At 41.1% G+C, this 21,923-nt stretch overlaps 2 protein-coding genes across 5 annotated transcripts in view; one reads left to right on the top strand and one right to left on the bottom strand.

The window, feature by feature from the left end:
* The window catches only part of KMT2E (lysine (K)-specific methyltransferase 2E), a 71,026-nt gene extending 62,883 nt beyond the window's left edge, over positions 1 to 8,143 (top strand). Inside the window, exons 22-27 of one of the 2 annotated variants that reach the window (XM_004676916.2) lie at positions 85 to 648; positions 1,569 to 1,858; positions 2,545 to 2,633; positions 2,740 to 2,865; positions 3,024 to 3,121; positions 3,795 to 8,143. In XM_004676916.2, the coding sequence (XP_004676973.1) occupies positions 85 to 648; positions 1,569 to 1,858; positions 2,545 to 2,633; positions 2,740 to 2,865; positions 3,024 to 3,121; positions 3,795 to 5,306 (2,679 nt within the window). In that variant the 3' untranslated portion in view covers positions 5,307 to 8,143. The remainder of the gene's footprint in view (positions 1 to 84; positions 649 to 1,568; positions 1,859 to 2,544; positions 2,634 to 2,739; positions 2,866 to 3,023; positions 3,122 to 3,794) is intronic. The other variant, XM_012720823.1, reaches the window with a different exon arrangement.
* The window catches only part of SRPK2 (SRSF protein kinase 2), a 106,488-nt gene continuing 92,021 nt past the window's right edge, over positions 7,457 to 21,923 (bottom strand). For 2 of the 3 annotated variants that reach the window (XM_012720824.1, XM_012720825.1), the window contains exons 13-16: positions 19,179 to 19,248; positions 18,462 to 18,554; positions 18,014 to 18,106; positions 7,457 to 9,766 (exon numbers count right to left, since the gene is read on the bottom strand). In XM_012720824.1, the coding sequence (XP_012576278.1) occupies positions 9,582 to 9,766; positions 18,014 to 18,106; positions 18,462 to 18,554; positions 19,179 to 19,248 (441 nt within the window). In that variant the 3' untranslated portion in view covers positions 7,457 to 9,581. The remainder of the gene's footprint in view (positions 9,767 to 18,013; positions 18,107 to 18,461; positions 18,555 to 19,178; positions 19,249 to 21,923) is intronic. The other variant, XM_004676917.2, reaches the window with a different exon arrangement.

Genomic DNA, 21,923 nt, shown 5'->3' on the forward strand with positions numbered 1-21,923 from the left:
CATTATTCCTTAAGTTAGATTTTGAAATAAAAATCACAAGCTGTGGGTTAGATGTGTAATTTTTCTTTTTATTTCTGCAAACAGGGATATGAAAGATCTTCAACCATGTTAACGTTGGGGCCTTTTAGAAATTCTAATTTAACTGAACTGGGTCTGCAAGAAATAAAAACTATTGGCTATACCAGCCCTAGGAGTAGAATTGAAGTCAGTAGGCAGTGCCCTGGAGAAAAGGAATCAGTGTCAGACCTGCAACTGGGACTCGATGCAATCGAGCAAACTGCCTTACATAAAACCATGGAAACACCCACACACGACAGGACTGATGCTAATAGCCAACTGGACTCTGCCCATTCTGGACGGGGCACGATATATTCTTCTTGGGTAAAGAGTCCTGACAGAACAGGAGTTAACTTCTCGGTAAACTCAAATTTGAGGGACCTGACTCCCTCACATCAACTGGAGGTTGGAGGAGGCTTCCGAATAAGTGAGTCAAAGTGCCTGATGCAGGATGATACTAGAGGCATGTTTATGGAAACATCTGTGTTTTGTACTTCAGAAGATGGGCTTGTCTCTGGTTTCGGACGGACTGTTAATGACAATTTGATGGATGGAAATTGTACACCCCAGAATCCACCACAAAAGAAAAAGGTTACAAATTTAACAATTTATATTCCTTTTAATAATGTTTTTATATTATTGAGGGTTATTTATAGGATGTGCTATGGAAGGCATTCTTAGTTAAATTAAAATTTGGTATGTAAATCTCAACCTTTCGTGAAATGTTCACAGAATAAAAATTTGTAGAGATATAGAAAATTCTTACAACCAACATGAGACATTAAATATAACTTTAAAATTTCACCAAAAAAAAACTTAAAAATACTTCCCAACCAAATAAACAGTTGAATATGATGTTGGCTTTACTGTCACTCTTAAATACCTGTATTTTAAGAACAGGCAGCTTATATGGGATAAATACCTCTTGTTGGCTATCCTGTTTAAGCCAATAGATAATATGTAACAAGTCTTTTGATTTACCATCGTTATTTGGTTGGCTGAAACAATTAGAATGCCTAATTTCAAAGAAAATGAGAAACTAATTTTATTTGTTAATAGGCTTAATGCTTTGCAAGTCAAAGAATTTTAGTGATGTGTGCTTTTAATTTTTGTAACAGAGTCCAGTTGGCAACTTTGTGGGAAGCAATGTAGTATAGTGGAAAGAGCACGGGCTTTCAAGTAAGACCTAGGTTCGAATCCCGGCTCCAACACTCACCAGCTGTGTGACCTTGAGTGAGTGAGTTACTCAATTTCCTCATCTGTAAAATGGGGATGATAATATACCTATATTTCATAGGGTTGTTGTGAGGCTTAATGAGATAATGTATATAAATCATCTAAATACAATGCCTAGCGTATAGTAGCATTTGATAATTGTTAATTATTATTTGTTCAGAATCTAATTATTTTGCATAATTTCCCTAATATTGATGTAATTCTCCTTAGAAAGAATAGATTGGTGTTGACATAAGAAAAAAGCAAATCTTTTATCTTGTTTTATCTTTTTTAAGGTTTCTCTATTAGAATACCGTAAAAGACAACGTGAAGCTAGGAAAAGTGGCTCTAAGGCAGAACACTTTCCACTGGTTAACATATCACCTCATGCAAGTGGAAACTTAAACCACAACAGTGGTGATGGGTGTGCCAACAGAAGTGAAAATGGGGAGCAGGGAGAGAGCACGACTAGCCTACCTTTGCCCACGCCAACTGTAGTTTATAATACTACTTCAGAAGAAAGCAGCAATAACTGTTCTGTTAAGGAAGCTTCTGCCAGTGAGAAAAATGAACCAGAAGTTCAATGGTAAGCCTGTTTAAAAGCCTATTAGGTAGCTTGGCATTCCAAGTAGTGTGTATACTTCATATTTAGTCTTCATTATTTCCTATAATCAGGGTCTAATTATATAGAAGGTGTATTTGCTAAGGTTTGAAGTAAGCCATTCTGAAAAGAACAACATGTGTTAAAGGTTCATGGTGTTCAAGGCCTTGATCATTTTCACACAAATATGTGCCTCCAAAGAAACTATCATAATCAACATTTCTGCAATTACTCTATAACCCTTACACAGTGCCTTGAAAAAAAAAAAAACAAAACAAATTGCTTGTTCATAGCAACAGAGGCTGCTAGATGATGGGTCTTAACAAAGGACAGGAGATCATTTACTTTGCTCCCTGGTCCTTTTGCCCCTGAGAGTTTCTCTAACTTTACATTCCTAACAGGGTAGTTTGACAGATATTTGGTGTCTTTGGTAATCTGAAGTAACATTCTGAACTTCAATACACTACTCCTCAAATCCCAGCTTCCCCTTAAGTCTAGAGACTGAGTTTGAGTTCCTCAAAGAAATAAGGCTGAAAACTTCATTTATGGAAGCTGTCAGCAGGGGGCAAAGCTAAGCTATTTTCAAAGCTGGATATCTTGACCATCAGGGGACAGACAACCATCTAGCCAGCAGTAGCTTCTTTAAATTGATGATATGATTTATTTTAAAGGACTGCTTCAACTTCAGTGGAACAAGTGAGAGAAAGGAGTTATCAGCGAGCTTTGCTTCTCAGTGATCACCGAAAAGATAAAGACAGTGGTAAGTTAGCTTGTTCCTTGACAATAAGTGGACTCAGCTAATCACTCTGCACCCTTTCTTTGCAGTTCTAATGTTCTCTTTGGGTCTGCTTCTGCTTCACCTCTAGGGGGAGAATCACCATGTGTCCCATGTTCACCGAGTCATGTTCCGTCTTCACCTTCATCTCATTCAAATCACATTCCTCAGTTGCAACTCAAGGGCCCAGTCCCTTCTTTCAGTGAACGTATAGAAGGTCAGTAAGCTGATGACCTATCGTGGTTATTTTTAGTGCCTTTTTAAAATCAGTTTCTATGAAAATAAAAAGTTAAAGAATAGAATGTGTACTGCCTGAAATTGTTAATAAAAAAGCGATATTGAGCAAATAATGTAGGTTTTTTTTTTGCTTTACAGATCCTGACCCAGAAGTTCCAGAACTCACAGTAACAAATGAATGTCCATCCCCAGATACTTCTCAAAATATTTGTAAAAGCCCTTCAAAAGTGAGCAAGGTAACAATGTTTGAATGTGGCCATTTGGGTAATAGGCACAGAGTTTTCTGTTGTATCAACTTAGGTTTGTCATTCCTGAGCACTTTTCCTGTCAAATATACTTAATTGTGTTCACTGTTTTATTCATTCTCTCATACCAACCTTACATTTTTCTCCAAGAGTTCCACCACTATTCCAGTGGGATCTAGGAAACATCGTCTAAAAACGAAGGGGCAGGTCACTTCGTTGGTAAAGAATCCTTTCTCTTTTGGATAATGTGATGCCTTCAGGTGGCAATCAATATGTTTGGAAGCCAAAGCTGAGTGATCTGAGATTTTTTTTTTCTTGAAGAATATATATATGCTGAAGAAATTTAAGTAGCCTTGTACTTGAGTAAATTTTTTCTGAACAACATGCAAGGTAATTCAAATGAAAACTGGGCAAGGAATTTTCTTCACCAAACCAACTTACCATTGAGATAGGCCACAGAAGACACTAGCAGTAGAAGCTTGCTAAGTGAGTCAAGTTATTATAATAACACTCAAAATCCCTTTTATATTATTACTTCAGGGGGAAAGGCAAGGAAAAATAACGCCCAAGCCTCTTAAGTTCTCAACCTTATTGCCTAGATACCAATGAGAGTAAAATAAACTTGAAGTGCTTAAAATGTTTGTTTGACTTGTTTTCTTTTCAGTCTGGTTCACCAGGACCTGTAATTTCTACTCAACCACTTGGGAGAACACTCACAAAAACAGATTCCCATTGGGAGACGACAGTTATTGTATCAGAAGCTGAGAATAGTGTTCACCTGAAAACAGAGCTGCCACAGAAACAATTAAGCAACACCCAAGCACTTTCCAAGAATCATCCTCCTCAGCAACTTGTTCGCAATTCATCTGAGCAACTTTCACAAAAGCTGCCTTCTGCACCAATGAAGCTGCACTGTCCTCCATCGCCTCACGTGGAAAACCCTCCAAAGTCATCCACACCTCACACAACTACACAGCATGGGTACCTTTCACCAAAGCCTCCTTCACAGCAATTAGGATCACCTTACAGGCCTCATCATTCACAGTCACCCCAAGTCGGAACACCTCAGCGAGAGCCTCAGAGAAATTTTTATCCAGCAGCACAGAACCTTCAAGCCAATACCCAGCAGGCGACTTCCGGAGCATTGTTCACACAGACACCCTCAGGACAATCTTCAGCAACATACAGTCAGTTTAACCAACAGAGTCTGAACAGCACTGCACCGCCCCCTCCACCTCCTCCGCCACCTTCTTCATCATCTTATTATCAAAACCAGCAGCCCTCTGCAAACTTTCAGAATTACAATCAGCTTAAAGGTAGTCTTTCCCAGCAAACTGTGTTTACATCAGGACCAAACCAAGCACTTCCTGGCACTACAAGCCAGCAAACAGTTCCAGGACACCATGTTACTCCGGGGCATTTTTTGCCTTCTCAGAACCCTACTATTCTCCATCAAACTACTGCTGCTGTTGTCCCGCCCCCTCCACCACCACCACCTGCTCCAGGACCACACCTCGTCCAGCCCCCAAATTCCCATCAGCAACACTCTGTAACACATGTAGTAGGGCCTGTTCATGCTGTCACCCCTGGCTCGCATATTCATTCTCAGACTGCTGGCCACCATCTACCACCACCCCCTCCACCTCCTGGTCCTGCCCCTCATCATCACCCACCACCCCCCCTTCCTTCCACAGGACTCCAAGGTCTACAAGCACAACACCAGCATGTTGTCAATTCAGCACCTCCCCCTCCCCCTCCTCCTCCTCCTTCCAGTGTTTTGGCTTCTGGGCACCACACCACTTCAGCTCAAGCCTTACACCATCCACCTCATCAAGGACCTCCACTTTTTCCTACAAGTGCTCATCCAGCTGTACCACCGTATCCCTCACAAGCTACACACCACACCACTTTGGGACCGGGACCCCAACACCAGCCTTCTGGAACAGGGCCACATTGTCCATTACCAGTTGCAGGTCCTCACCTCCAGCCCCAAGGACCAAACAGTATTCCAACGCCTACTGCTTCAGGGTTCTGTCCGCATCCTGGCTCTGTGGCCCTACCACATGGGGTTCAAGGACCTCAGCAGGCATCTCCAGTGCCTGGACAGATTCCCATTCACAGAGCACAGGTGCCACCAACATTTCAGAACAATTACCATGGTTCAGGGTGGCATTAAAATGGACTCCAAAAACATTTTTTAAAATGTTCTGTAAGATAAATTGTATATTTCATATGTACCTATTAAGGTACTTTTTAAAGCTTGTACATGAAACTTTGTATAAAAAAAAAAAAACCAAACACCAGTGCTCTTTCATTGTATTTTTCCCATCTTTGCTTTTTAAAATTCCTTAAAAAATGTGCTGTTAAGCCAGTATTAGGTATCTTTATTTTGTAAGTGAACATTCCAGCTGATTTTCTGGCAGTAGGTTTGATGCTACATGATCTTAAATTTTATTGTTGCAGTTAAATTCATTTAGTGAATGTTTTCTCTATTATTTTATACATACACATTAAGTACACAGCTAAGTAATGGCACTATGAGGATTTTTTTTCTGTCAGCGGTTCTGTGAGTGCATCTTAGGTATAAAAATGCAATACAGATTCTTATGGTTTGGTGTGGACATGGCTCTTTGTTTTATCGGTTATTTGCAAGCAAAATGTAATTTAATGTATAGATGATTTTTAATGTCTCCTGACAAACTGTAAATACTGCATTTCTTTTGCGTACATAATTGCTTACAGCTTTTCTCATTTGGTATATAGCATTGTACATATGACAAGTCTTTGCAAACTGTGTGATCTTTGTGAAAGTAGTACAGTATATGGCCTTTAATTTCTTTTTTATTTTAAATATACTGTCACATTGAAGCACTGGTTGGGCATTTTAATTCATGTTAATAAATCACAATTATGTCAGTTTTACCAAATTGTCCTGTACAACTTCTAAGACTGCAGTCTATCCAAATGCATTTCAGCTATTTATAAGGAGCCTTCTGCATTTTCTCAATGACTGCTACCTCAATTGAACCATAGTAAGCATCACTGTCTACCTGTCATTTTTGCAGGAACCAGAGCCATGGGGAAGTCTGCTATTTACATTCAATAACATCTGACATTTATACAAAAAGTACCCATACCACTAAAGCATTACACGCGATACAGTTTACAACTGTTTGAAAATATGGACTAGTTTGGCTAAAAACCAGTATCATTTGTACACCTGATTGAAGTTCCCTATTAATCAGATTACATTTTAAAATTCTGAAGGAAAAAGCTGTTATTCAATGAAATGAAGATGGTCTCTCACATGAAACACCTTATTGCAATATAAAATACTCTGGAAAAATAATTTTCTCCTTACACCTCAAAGAAGTATTAAATGATAGTACAGTATTTGTCAACATATTTTCTATCATCCAGTTAACTTGACAAATTTGGCACAGTAAAGTTCTGCACACCAGAGGAAAAAGATTACAGTGACTAAGATTTGGCAGTAATAGAAGTCACGTTATATATTTTTTTTTCCCCAAAGAAAAAAAATCAGTTAATGGTGGTACATTACCAGAGCTGCACTTAGGCCTCAATCTTGAACAGCTTCAAGTTTTAAAAGAACTTAAGTCAACTTTGCCATCCTGGACAACTTCACTTACAATATTCACTGAAAAAACAGTTGGCCAAGAAAAGATGGCTTTATATTATCCATTCTTTAACAATTTCATCAAACACAGACTAGAATTAACTAGTATAGCCAAGTGTCAGTATTTACCTACTTTAAAGTCTATCTTTTCTAGGCATTTAAGTTCTCATTTTAAATTTGCTTGCTACATAATGTATACATTTACATAAGTTTTTGTGTAAGTTGCATACCTATACCAAAATTTGATTTAAAGTCATTTTAAAAAGAAAATAAGATTTTTATCAACCAGTAGAAACAGTATTGACAGTTCTCTACTCAAGCAGAAAGGGTTTATCCTGTTCACTAGTTACCGTGTTCTAAAAGGGTTATGCTTTTTTTCAAACTCCTATATCCACTTTTTCTCCGCCTGTGGGCAGTTCTAACTTCTAGACAGCCAGCTTCTCAATCTGCTATAATCATATAACATGATCCACTGCTTGTCATTTTCCTGAAGACTCCAACTAGACTAGGAAAAAGAAAAGACAGTACATTCAACTACAGTCACTAGGCTGACTACAGTGTATTGCCTAGCCAGTGGTTTTGCTTTAAGTGACAGGCATTCATCATCATCATGACAACAAGAATCTGCTAAAAAAAAAAAAAAAAACACTTATCTGTAATACAAATTAGACAACCTTCCAGAGCAATCGTTTCCACATTATAAATGACACAGGCTCTTTTATCATAAGGGAGAGACCATTAAACTTTATAACAGTCAAGTTTATTTCTAACACGAGCCAAAACCGCATGAGGCTAATTTTATTCAAGTGCAGTATATCCCTGAAAAAATTCTTAAGAGACATGGGAAGACATAAATGTACTTTGTGACTCTTACAAGAATGATTCCTATGAAAACTGTGGACTGCATCACCGGTCTACAGTCACCTGCTGTAGAATCCACAGTGTAAGGTACAGCTTCATTAGAAAAACTTAATATGCGGATCTCACACATGACTAAGTGGAACATTCCACTCAGCATTATGTGATGGAATGCTAACTACTAAAGTTGTTTGTCTTGTTCCCTCACAATGAATATTGTGAAAAAAGAAAACTTGCAATGCACAAACTAAATTATGTTGCTGGTGAAATGTACATTACAAAGGATCACTTAAAATCTAGCAAATTAATCTAAAACATAGCATCTACTCTAAGTCCATAGTCTACTCCCAAAAACCGAAGAATGATTTCCTTGTAATAAACCTTAATGAGTGTCATACAACTCCATTTCCTGCAACAGGACTGTTGATAGTTCTTTAGTTTGGGGTTACACTATACTAAAAAGCTATTTGTTGATTCTACACTTCAAATACAGGCCAATGACCAAGGCATTCTCTGGGGAAAAAAAACCAAAACACTTTAATTTTTAAGACAACTGCAAGCACCTCAAACAATGGATTATTGTTACAACACTTGATATCTTTTCACAATCTAGTTATTGCAAAGGCATATGGATAAAGGTTAATGGACAAAGTCAAGAGAAATGAGGCACCTTAATGTAAAACTTAAAAAAAAACAACCTGACATTCAATCCACTGACTTCTAAGAGAAGCTAAATATACCTCTCTGTACATTACAGTTAAAATTGTATTGCCTACTATGGTTTGTATCCTGTAGTCTACTATTTAAAGAAAATGCATAACCAAAATTGTGTGCAACCTGTAAAGGGAAAGTCATGAACAGACAGAAAGCTAGTATAATTTGTTAGAACCACATATAAATTGCCTGTGGAATGAATACAATCACTGTTACCTCGGAGATGTCAGTAATCTTCCCACTGCATTGTAAACTACAGATACTGTACCTTGGTTTGAGACAGACACAAGCAAGCTTTTCCAAAAAATATATGTATTTTTTTCATTCCACACACTTAACATGTTTGTCTTACCCAATTTAATCTGTGTAGTTTACCGTACAGTGCTTGGAAGAGGCAACACCACATGATACCCACCCATCACATTTTTAAAGGGAAATTGCTTTTTCTTTAAAATTACTTTTAAAAATATGCAAAAATACGAATGAGAGTGCTAAACTAGAATATGTATTTTAGAATGAGAAGCATGTCTTCTTTTCAATTGCCCTATCGGGAATAACATCCTATATAAACCCAGAGCCACTTTGTTTTAAAATTCAATGTAAAAGAACTGTTATGGAATGAAAAGTGTGCACAGCTCCTTGGAGCAGTTAAATCCGCTACATGCAACTTAGCCTATAGAGCACTCAAGACTTAGTAGCTTTTCTGTAACTTGAGTCCCCATCCCATATTTAATGGAAATTAACATTTACAGGGTACATTTACATATACTATAATACAGGAATGATGTCCCTTTACCAGAAGATAAAATTGTACATTTCCTTGCTATTTCTTGGTTCCAACTTGATAATTTCTTAAGATTGTAAATTATATAGTACTCAGCTAAAATATTTCTTCATAAATAGTTACAAAACCTGCCAAAACACAACGGGGGAAGTATTTTTCGTTCAAAAAAACTGACATTTGAATGTCACACAACACAAGAAACAATGCTTAGAGACATGTTATTGTTTCCAGAAGAAAGTGGGTCAGTAAACTACTAAGCTGAAGACAGAAGACTAACCCTTCCCCAGGATCACAGTGCACAAGAAGCAAAATGTCAAACAACAGTACCTCAAAGCAAAATAAAGGTCTGAGGATGAAGTCAGCTCACTTGTAATCCTGTTATAGAGTGAGAGTCACCGTTTAGGTCCAATGTACTGGGAAACATTTGCTAGCTCAGAATGCTATATTTGTAGAATCTGCTAAGAATTCAACCAAGGATGCCGAAGGCATTCACCAGCGGAGGCTCGTTTCTCGGGGACCATTTCTAACATCGGGATCAGGAAATCTGTAAACTGTGCAGCATCTTCGTGAGGCCAACCATACTTTTCCACGAGTACATCAAAGAGGCTCCAGGGCTTCAGCTTGGTGATGTGCCGCAGTTCTCCTACAGGGAAAACAGACAACATCAACAGAGCTCCAAGTCTGCATGTCCTGGCGTTGGGCCAGCCAGGTTCTTTTTCAGTGGAGCAGATAAGGTTATCTGTTCAGCAACAGCAAAGGCCACCAGCTTCTCCCCTCAAGCAGGAATCAATGAATGTACAGGACTGCATCCAATTCCAAGTAAGTGTAGAGAATACGAAAGGTGTAAATTTAAAGGCTTCTTTCAACAGCAGCAAGCACCTGAGTCCAGCCTGGAGGTTTTTACTCGCAAAGCAGAGAGAGGCATTCATTTTAATTTGGGGTCCTTTACATGTTTGTTTAGAAAACACCTTCAGATACTAATTCCTTAAGCATATTTCCTGGTTACCATGCAAAGAAAAGGGAGACCCTCCCTCCAGAGCAGTGCTACCCAAGAGAACCTTCTGTGACGGCAGAGACATTCACCCGCACTCCCCAGTATGGTGACTGTCCACTCCCTGTGGCTACTGGGCACTTGAAATATGCTGAGTGTGACCCAGGCAGTGAAGTTTTAAGTTTGGTTATATTTAAATAGCCACTAATAGGTATAGTAAATGACAATTTGGCAGCTCAGCACCGACATGGACACATTGGTGGTAAAACCTACATACCGGCATCAATTTGTAAACATAAAGCTTCTGCTTTTCAAAAATGAGATAAATGAAGTACAACATCAGCGAGTTCCAGCAGCCCTGACATACACTGCACAATGACCAATAAGCTAGTGGTCTGCAAATGTAATAGTCTGTGAACTGCAATAGTGGAAAAATTATTTTAAAGTCAAATTGCCAAAAGGTCAGGATAACATTCATTAAGAGTAACTCCTCTGTGTGTCAGAACTTTCCAAGGTTGCCCTGGCCTTGTCCACAGAGGTGCCTCGCGGGGTGCACTCAATGTGTCCTGCTGAGCAGCTCCCACAGAAAGCTTAGCTGTGTACTGCACCCCACCCCCACATGTGCGTGGGCCCAGGCAAGGGGAGCACACAGCACAGGACAATTCCCTCTCTCCTTCCCCTGCTGACATCTAAGAAGGTTGAGTTTTTTCACGATCTGCATTAACAGTTCTATGCTTACAAAATCCCACCTATTTATTCCACTCAATTTAGATGGCGCACCTTTCCCCCTTTTTTTATGTCATCCACAGAAAATTATAACAAAAGGAGAAATGATCTCATTTGGCCTATACTGTTTCATCTGCGCACTCTTACAAAACAGAGTGCTCAGACTGATGGTCACGGATCCTGAACGAACCAGTCTTGAGAACACTGCTTGTTCAAGGGGCTAGCATGCAGCCGGCACTTCTGGCTCCGACGTGAACAAACAGTTACGCACAGCTTCCTGAGCGCAGACCAGCCAGGTGTGCCTCCCAAGAGAAGTGGACCTGCCTGCTCCCAGGAGAAAGAGAGCCCCCCGTGGAAGAAAATTCGTTCCACAGGAACGAATAAGCAACGGGGCACCCATGTGACACAAAAAATTCCAGTTTAAGAAAACCAACCCAGTTTAAGAAAACCAACCCATCACTCCATTTCCCCAATATATTCTTACTGCAAGATTATTTATACTTGCAAAGTCACAAATGTGCAATAACAGGAGAATGGTGGTGAAAATAAACCACCACGGTACAGCCAACTGATAAGCTTCAATATTACCTAACAACACAATGGTTAATGATATGCAGTAACAAAAATCAAAACCATATTTGGGATCTGACCACAGTTGCTTTCAAAGTGCCCATAAAGTTCTCCAAACACATTTTTGTTATTGTTTTCTCTTTCTATGCATTTTCTATAATGGAGCTCTGTCGATTGTCAAAGGGACTGCGAATCTCACCAGAGAAAAGGTAAGAATCAAGTATGAAGCCTGACCTCCGACAGCATGCTATAACAAAGTTCTCTTGGAAGGGGAGAGGGCTTTACTGACACTCCTCTTTTTTTGAGTTGGAACAACTCTTCTGTCTGTGAATGAATGCACTGCTCAGAACACTGCTCAGAACAAAGGTGCTGGTTGTGGGGAGTGCTGGTTTTAATTAAAAGGCACTGGATTGAGTACAACATTTCATGAAAAAAAGAAATGTGTTTTAAACTCCATATAATATTGAGAAAAATACAAAGCTGGAAGGCTATGAAAAATTATCATTCCTAACTAAAGCTAGAAATTGATTTAAAAAACATTGTTAGCAACAGTCTAAAGTATCTAACCTCCTTGTGATGAAGTATATAATGTACAAAAACTGTGTGGAAATAACAAAAAACAAAAACCAAAACCCCTAACTTATGCAAACATGCTGTTATTACAGGAAAAGCACCAATATGCAAAATAATCCTCAAGCTCCAACAGATACTGAATACGTAACACCCTACTATAATAGATGGAGAATCTTACAACAGCAAAAGGAGGAAATAGCAGGCACTAAGATTATATGTACACATTCTTAAGTTCAATTCAATGATAAGAAGTGCTGTCTTATAAACAGCTGTCTTTTAAGTGATATATGAATGCAAATATATTATTTTGTTCATTGCAAAAATATTTTGTCCTTCATATTCCAGAATTAAATACACCAGCACATGAATTTTAATGACATTAGGAAGACCATGAAAACAAATCCTGATGCTGTATTTTAGGGAACACTAATAACTAGAAAAGAAACTAAGCAATATAGGTTGGGATACATTTCAACAGCATAAATACAGCTATCAATAAATGCTGTAAAACGCAAGACCAGAAATTCCTATATAAATAAAAACAATCAAACCAGAAATTCCTGGATGGGTAGAAAACGTAGACAGAGGTAAACTTCTGAGTTCAAAATTTGAATCTCACAAAAATTAACTCAAAATGGGTCATAGGTCTAAATATAAGAGGTAAACGTCACAAAATACTGCAAAGGAGACAGAAGACTGAATCTTCATGATCTTGACATAGGTAATGGTTTCTGAGATGTCATCAAAAGCACAAAATAGGACCCTCCCTGGTGGCACAGTGGGTTAAAGCACAGCACTAAGACACTAAAAAGCCACTTCAGCATGAGTTCGATCCCCAGACCAGGAGCTGACCCACATGGTGTGGCAGACCTCTCCTGACCCGCCCGCTGCTCCCCTCAGCAGTGTACTTTGTCGATCTGCCTGTTCTGCTCCCCACTCTGTCTCTGGTGAATCTTCTCACCGCCCCTGCGCTTCTGGCCTGTAACACAGTTCTGTATGCATAGATAAATAAATCTTTAAAAAAAAAAAAAAACAAAATAGCAAAAAAGAAAAAGGAAATAAACTGGACTTCAGCAAAATTAAAAACTTTTGCTATTTAACTATCACACATGTGTATTCACCATTCACTCTATGCAAACACAGGTTCACCCATTAAAAAACAAAACAAAACTGTACATTAATGTTCACAGCTGCATTTATGTGTAACAGCCAAAAAGTGAAGCAACCCAAACATCGACTAATGAATGGATAAACCAAATGCTGGATATCCATACACACAAAAAACTGAGCGCTGATTAATATGACCACATGAGTGGAAGCCTGAAAACAGAAATGTAAAAAGCCAAGCCAAAGCCCACAATTATACTGATTCATTTTTTATAAAAAATGCCGAAGATGTAAATTCATAGATACTGAAAGGAGATTAATGGGTGCTGGGGGCCAAAGGTTGAAAAAGCCACAGATGACTTCTTTTTGAGATAATGAAAATGTTCTAAATTTAGATAGTGGCAATGGTTTTATTACTGAATCTACTGAAAGCTAAAGAATTGTACACTTGCAAAAGGGCACATTGTATAGCATGTAGATTGTAAAATAGTATATCTGTTATTAAAAAGTTGGGTACAAAACATGAACCAAAACAATCAGTCACTTTCAAAGAATTCCAATTTTGTGTCAACACATGCAACAATAATATTACCTGCTAATTAATAACGAGAGATAAACGGAGTGAACCACAAAAGAATTTACTTGAACCGACATTAGCAGTGATTTCACTCCTTTGTGTACAGCATGTGAAACATGTCAAGTGAAAAATTAAATGACTAATATGATTAGCTATTATCAACTGTTACCTGTGGTATGTCACTTTCCAAAAAGTCGTCTCTGCTGTTTTGAGTGTCACTCCGATCTCCCTCTGCCAGCAGCTCTTCACTGCCCTAATTGTTCCCATCTTGCACCACAGACCTGGCTGGAGACCCCTCCAAACAGGGGACTCAAGTAGGAGTTAAGTGAGAGCGCCAGTGGCAATTACCCCTGAACAATGGGCATTTCTAGGACCAACTCAGGCAAAGTAGAACACTGTGTTCCCTACTTCTATCTTGCAACTGTTTCCATCCAAAGCAAAGGCATGCTAATGTTTTTAGACTTAACCACTCCTACTGTAGTTATCAATCCCTAACCCAAGCTCCAGGAAAGAACAACTGACAAGACTCTGGCTCCCACAGAGCCCGGCATTTGAAGGCAAGCTAGCTCATCACAGCAAAGAAAAGCAAAACAAAAGAACAGTTCTTCTATAACTCAGAATTAAAATTCAAGCAGAAACTAGTTGAAGTAGCCTATGTTTTAAATGTTTTAAGTCTCACTGGTGTGAGGAAGCTCTTTGAGCAATTTCCAGAGTCAAGCTCCTGTGGCGGTCAGTCCCCGGCCGACTCTCCCCCGGGGCCACCTGGACATGAGAAACCTACTCCGCGCAAGCCCTCCCCGCACCAGCCTCACTCCGCCCCAGACAACTCGAGTTCATAAACTGCTCTGACGCCCACACCTTCGCATCTGGCTTCATCTGCCTATGTACACACCTAGAAAACTGCAATGACTGAGGAGTTTTTAAAACAAAGCCCAGTTGGAACAGTGTCCAACCAGTAGGGGGGGTCAAAAGTCCACTGAAGCACTTTATCTTTCATAGGAAAAAAAAAAAAAAAAAAGGGAACCTGTTGACATTATGGTAATGCTGTACACATGTTCACAATTCATGCTAACAAGTTTCATCTCAGCTATTAAAAATCAAGACTACGAAATGTCTGTATTTTTCATTTTCTGAGGTATATTTCTTTAACACCATGCTCTTGGGTTCGCCACCTGTCTTAGGCAAGTTTCTCACTGCTCTCCTGGGCTCACTCAGCACAGCACCGCCCTTGTCACAGGGGAAATGTGCACTTTACGCTGCATCTATAGTTCTGTGACTGCACAGAAGAACACTGCTTGAATCTTTTAAATTTTGGTCTTTGGTTGGACACACTATCACATATGTCTCAGCACACTAGACTGTCATCTAGAATCAGCCCTTAAAAAGTAAACTCTTCTGGGGCTTCCAGTCACACGCACACACACCCACGCCCACAGGGATGGCAGCGGGCGCATGCGGTGGCCAGCTGGTGGGCCCTAGGCTATGCTGCTTTCCCACCACCCCGGCTTGGAGTCTTCTGGGCGACTATATACTTCCTGGGACAAGTATTACTTCATCCAGGCTACTTCCCCAAAAATACACGTGGATTATAAATGACAGAAATTTGTTTCACACAGTTCTGCGGGTGGCAAGGTCAAGATAAGAGTGTCAGGGCCCCTGGTGAGGGCCCCTCTCGCCAGCGGAGGACTTCTCAGTGAGGGGGGAGATGGCAGAAGGGGCCAGGGACACTGTGGGTCCTTTTAAAACGAGGATTAAACCACTGAGATGGAAAAAAGGCACAAAATGATGTAAAAATACTTATTTTTTTAAAAAGATCATTAAGCCTGCTCCTAAGGGCTCCATTCATGACTTTAAAAGCACCTTTCCAAGGCCCCGGGCCTCTCCCTATGTGATTTCAACACAAGACAGGGCGAGACCCGGAGGGGTGTTTACTCCGACTGCACCACATCCTGGCACTCCCGTGAAGCAGATTCTCCTCAGTGATCTCTGGTGGCCAATGGCCACATCTAAAGGGACTGCCAGCTAACTAAATGTGAGTCCCTGCCCCCCAAGTGACTGAAACTAGTAATCATCACTTTACACTGAATTTTAAACAAACAAAAAAATAACTTCACTAAGCTGCACTGATTCTGGGATTCAGCACAGACACTGCTTCCTATCTGGCCTCTCGCTGCGAGTGAAATCTGCAGCAGACAAAAAGCAGAAAAACACATGTTCCTTCCCTCTCAGTCCCTAACTGCTTTAAAAATGTGATACCATTTTTCAATTTTGCCTTTATTAGTTCTGGCACAAAATTGTTTCAGAAAATAATTCAAATGAATACTTTTAAGTACTCTTTTAAGATGCCATTATTTCTCAAGTGTATCTGAACACATTACTTAGGACACAAGCCAAAATATATCTTGTATGCACAAATCATTCCCTTCATCCTATGGGAGATAATGAAATCTATTTTCATAATAGGTCTTCACTCATCATAGTGTTACTCCAGTGATTTCTAAATCCCTTTTGATTTCACAGATATGATACATAAACACCAGGAAAGACCCCAAGACTCAGCTCCCAATCTGTAAGATTTCTTTTCTAATCTTAAGTTTTCTCCTATATCCAAAGGAAGGAAAACAAGACTCTAGCTGCCACAGGAATACCCATCAAAATGGTTTCGAGCTACCTCTATGAGGGATGCCAAATGTAACTCTTCAAGTCAATCTTCAAACAAGTTCTTCAGAATGGACCCCACTCTCCCTCAGTCATAAAGCACATGAGTGAGTGGCTAGGTCAGGTCATGTGCAAGCACTTTAAGTTAAAATAAAAATTTAAATAGGGGTGGGGAGGATATGGGTACAATGACTGTAAATTATCCCCAGGAAGCTACCTTCCATCCCTGAAGGGTCAAAGGTCAGGGAGCTCAAGCTGAAACCGAGCATTCATCCCACATCACTTCAGAATGCATCACTCATCAGTCTGTCCTCTGAAATCCTGCTAGTTGGAGAGAGGAGAGGGTTCCATGCCCACTGGGACCGTGCCGGCTCCCAGCTCGGACCCCCGGCAAAGCTTCACAGGCAGGAACAATTCAGAGCAGCTGTGTCCACAAGGAAACCAAAGTTTGGCACCTTCAGATAACCTGTATGACTTCATTTTCTCATTACTCACAGCCCCTCTCTTCCTCTTTTCCACTATGCAGGTGGTTCCCAGCCACAGACAATGAGCACAGAGCACAGAGTCCAGCCACTCCTGTTGCAGAGGAAAGGCAGGCAGCAGCACAGCGAACGGTCATGTGGAGAACAGACTTCTTGAGTCATTCCCCGCCCTCCCCCCCATGATAAATAAGAAAACTATTGCACCTTGCGACAAATTTCCCAAGTTGCATACTGGATGATATCAGAAGGACTGGAGCAGGAAACTCCTGTCCCCAGCACGGCTAGTCCTTGACCACAAACATTTAACCAGGACGTGTAACTTAAGGGATAAAACAAGGACGGATTAGCTGAACATCACCAAAGTGTATAATAAGGATTATTATTCTACAAGTACTCCTAATCTCACAGGAAAATAAAAAGTCACGTTGGTTCTCTAAATTTGGGTAAAGCAGGGAAGAAAAGACTACATGGAGTGTTCAGAAATTTCTAGAAGGTCCATGTTCTGCTCACATCAACTTTAGAATTCCTTTTTTAAAGACTGCTACAAACCCCCAAACTTCCTAAAAAAAATTCTCAGCTGGAAAAACAAATTAAAGACACCCACTCTGCACATAACAAAATAGAACATACCACCGGGGAAGGAGTCGAAACAAACAAACAAACAAAAAACAACAACACTCTGGGGCTTTCAAGTGTTTTAAAAAATTGACCACTAACTGGGAAAGACACAGGACAAAGAAACCAGTGTTCTGGATCATGACACACGATGATCAAAATCACCGATTCATAAGAATGGGAGGCCCTCAGAATGCCACAGGTCTACGCCCACCGCACACAGAGGGATGGATCAAAGAGGGCACCGGCAGACAGCCCAACAGGTCCAGTCTCCTGGCCACCTGGCCCCACAATGCAACACAGAGGGTGGGAAGCAAACCTGCGCGGTCCCCAGCCGCCACGGCACTTAGCCTCCCTTCTATGAATACGGGCGCAGCGTAGGAGAGGCAAGACTCTCGGGAAGGTTCTCTTACAAAAGTACTAATTACTTCAAGGGATCAGACGGTTCAAATTTATTTCTTGAGAATTTTCTTCAGCAGAACTCTCCAACTGTGAAAGTCCAGATTCCGTCCCACTGTCCAAAGGCAAATGCACCATTCTCCTTTCTGGAGAGGATTACGTTGAGAATTAGTGTTGCATAAATACCGTTACCTTTTCTGGTGAAAAACTCCTTGGAGTATTTCCCCAACATAGCGTATTTTCGAGGGACTTTCCCCAGCAGTTCAATGATCAATGCTATGTGATCTGCGTTGGGAAACATTGCCAGCAAAACAGAAACACACGACAGTTTAATCAGTACACTGCATGCAGACACCGCCACCGCCCGCGCAGACAGAAACAGAGCGCAACCTGAATGATCAAAAGCACAGGCCTGGCCCACGCAGCCGACTCAGGGCATCCAGGTGGTTGGACGCAGGGTGACCAAGCACACAGGGCCGAATGCTGCCTCCCCTGCTGAACTTTAAAACTGCACAGCAATTCTGTTGGGTTGCTTTTTGAATTTAGGAGAAATGCCTTTGTCACCATTAGTGCTACAATCAGCAGCTGCTATTCCATTTCTGTCTGCATCGTGGCGCTTTTCAAAAAGAAGAGGTACTACCTCTGCGATTGAAGAATTCCCGAGAATATTTTCCAGACAGAGCAAAGTGCCTTGGGATACTGCCTAGCAGCTCTATGATGTGGGCTATGTGGTCTATGAAGAGAAAAAAAAGGATATGGGAATGGGAGGGGCAAAGGGAAGGATGGGATAAAAAAAAGGAGGGGAAAATTTAAATTAGTAAAAAACCAGAAACAGATTCAAATCAACAATGTCTGCAGCACATTCATGCAGAACTCTGGGACAGCAGGCCTCAGGCACGGCCCAGAGTGCTAACAGTGGCTGGTGCCTGCTCACCCCAGTACTGCCAGCAAATAAAGCATGGAGATGATCAGGTTTACAGATGGAATTCAAGTCAGAATTCCTAGGTTTGCAATTAAGCTCCCAAACAGGACAGAGAAATGGGCAGATCGGTAGACAAAAGGCCCATGGAGACTTTGGAATTTGTACAGTCTGTCCTCTCCTGGCCAGCTGGGCTCTGGCTGCTGAGAAGCATGAAAGAGAGGTGGGTTCTGGCCCTGTCGGCTCTCTGCAGAGCCCATGCCTACAGGCTATGCCCATTTACTGCCACTGAGAAGGCTCTAAGCTCAAATGACAGGCATCTAAATTTGGTGTTTGACAGCCAAAACAGCTCTATTTTGGGTACAAAATGCATCACTCTACAAGTTCAGCATTCTTAAGAGCCCCAGACTGAAGTATTCTGCAGCCAGCAATACTCACCTTCATCTCTGGAATAGTCTTCCCCAGAATGTGGTTCAAACAAATAATCTCCTGTGGCCAGCTCAAATGCCTAGGATACAACAGATGACATACTAAGCACTTCACGAAGGCTGGCCCCCAAGTTACCAACATTTTCTCCTGGTATAAAAGAACTCTATGTAATGAGGATCTGAATCAAACCAGAGGGTCAACACCAAATTTTGTTCTTTCTTCCAAAAAGTTCAAGGAAGCTTCGGAAATGCTTTTTCATCTCTTTTAAGAGAAAGCATATAGAGGCCACGTCTCTTGAGGAAACTAGAGACATGTCAACAGACAAGCAGCTCTCTGCAGGTTTAGCGAAACCACTGGGCTTGGGCACTAAATGGTGGGACCAGCTCTCAGTCAGGACCTGGTTGTGTGGATCCCAGAGCGCCCTCGACCCAGGTCAACCTGCCCGAGCAGCAGGTGGTGCTCGTGTCTGAAGCACATGCCCTAGTGACAGAGGCTACTTTCAGCATCTCACCATTGATGTTCATCATCACTTCACTCATTTCTGATCCAAATACAGTAAAACCTAAAGCCAAAAAAGATGCTTTTGCTCTGCCTGAAGGGTCAGAAGGAACTTGATGACACGAGGCCCCTCCTGAAGAAGGTAAGGAGAGTTGGCTTCCTAGATTTACACCATCTATCCCCCAGGCATGCGCAGTCATGGAGGCCACACGTTTCCCTTTCTGCCTGGGACTCTATTTCCATTATTCACCAGACACTGGCCCAACCCACCCCCAACGAGTTCAATCTCATAATATAAGGACAAGTACACTGTTTTCCCGATCAAATACCATGTTTAAAGAAAGGAATTAGGGGAAAGCTAAGTCCCATTTCTGGTTTTTCTCACTAACTTCTATTCTGTGTTAGATTTTGCTGCTCTGAAAGCCACCTAGGAAGCCACCCCCTTCCTTCACTGATTAGTAACAAAGGCACCACCTTCCCTCTGCCCCAAAGGCACCGTTGCCCCTACACCTGGTTCCCAAAAGCAAGCACCTCCTCTGACAACTAGCTCACGGCGCAAGGAAGGTACACGTACGGGAAGACTGGTCACCCTTCCTGGCCACACGAGAGTGGGCCCACTCAGCCCAGAGCCATATACTTCCGCCTCTTTTTTCGTTAAAGAAAGGAGGTAAGTGGAACAACAAGCCCGCGCCCACCTACCCTTGCGAGAGCACGAATTCATGAACTTAGGGGCCCCTCCCCAGGACAGACCAGGTCATGTCACACGTCAGCGGGGGCACGTTGGTCACCGAGAGCTACCCGGCCAAGGAAGGCCCTCACGTGAGGCTGCCCCCTCACCACATTAAAGACACGGGGCCAATCCCAGGTGGGAGAGGACAAAAGTTTGCATTTGGCTCTAAGTTAAAAGGGAATGACTAGATTAACATTAAATAATGGCCAGGAGTTCTTCCCTGGAGAGACTATAAATAAATAGCGTGGACAACAAGAGAAAAAAAGGTGAAATCCTAACAGGAGAAGTAAGGTCTGAGAAGCTCCTTGAGGGGAAGTTTCAAAGAGAGCACGCACCAATGTCTTGACCCCTTACTTGTTCTCTCAGCCTCTAAATAACTTTCAAATTTTCAATCTGGTTGAATCTATTTTTTATATAGTCTAACTATAATATGCGAGATAAATGTTCTCTGAAAGATGCCCGTGCTGACTAGCATATGTGTATTTCCAATGAGATACTATTATGTCAAAGAGACCTGTGGATAAAATGGTTTCAAAGAAACAGGGAAGAGGCCAGAGGAAGGCTCCCTCATCATGTTAACTGATCCTGGTCATCCGGAAAATACAAGATCTTAACAAATACGATAAAGCAAAAGCAGATTACAATGAAAACATCACCCTTTGTACTTTATATTCCGGTAGCTATGAAACCATGAAAGATTACTACTGTTTTCTCAGGAAGTTACCTCTGATAATATAACCTTCATAATTCTATTTATTTAAATATTTGGGAACTTGGGTTCTTCCCTCTTGTAACTGGCCCACTTGCCTCTGAGGGCTTTCCACTGGACCGACCTCTGTTTTCTGGTTCTGGGCAGACCATACCAAAGCACTCCATTCTGAATAAATATGGTCACCTATCTGAGGGGTAATGTGAAGACTGATGTAGACATTTGATGAAATTTGTTAAGATTGGCTTTTCCCGTTTTGATGGCACTGACTGGGTCTTACCACAGAATCCACAAAAATTTCCTACTCAGGAACTCCGGCACATAAATGCAAGGAATAACTCATCAGCCCACACAGAATTTTAGATCATACACACATCTGAAGAGAACAAGGAACAGAGATTCAAAAATCCCAGCTACTCTGCCTTGTTGCTGTCCAAGTTCTCATTCCCACAACAGCAAAGGCACTTAGGCTAGAGCAGGTGACAGGCACCACACGAGTGCGCTCACCTCCACCTCAGTCTCTGCAAGATTAGATGCCATTTATTAAAACGCTAAGAACTCTGGTCTGCACCTGCAAGGACAATCTGGGGCTTTATTACAGTATGTTATTATGAATTTAATATACTGCTATAATTTTAAACTTCAACAAATGGGTAGGCATGGGGAACGACTGTCTCATCTTCACCTTGTCCTCTAGGAAGAACAAAGTACAGTTCTTGAGCCATGACCTGCAGGGCTAGAAAGTGGGAGGTTAATGAATGAAGAAAAATCAACTTTATGATAACCAACTGATAAGAAAGAAAAAGAAAGAAAGAAA

Source organism: Condylura cristata, unplaced genomic scaffold (genome assembly GCF_000260355.1).
Source record: "Condylura cristata isolate star-nosed mole 26May11 unplaced genomic scaffold, ConCri1.0 scaffold00005, whole genome shotgun sequence".
NCBI lineage: Eukaryota > Metazoa > Chordata > Mammalia > Eulipotyphla > Talpidae > Condylura > Condylura cristata.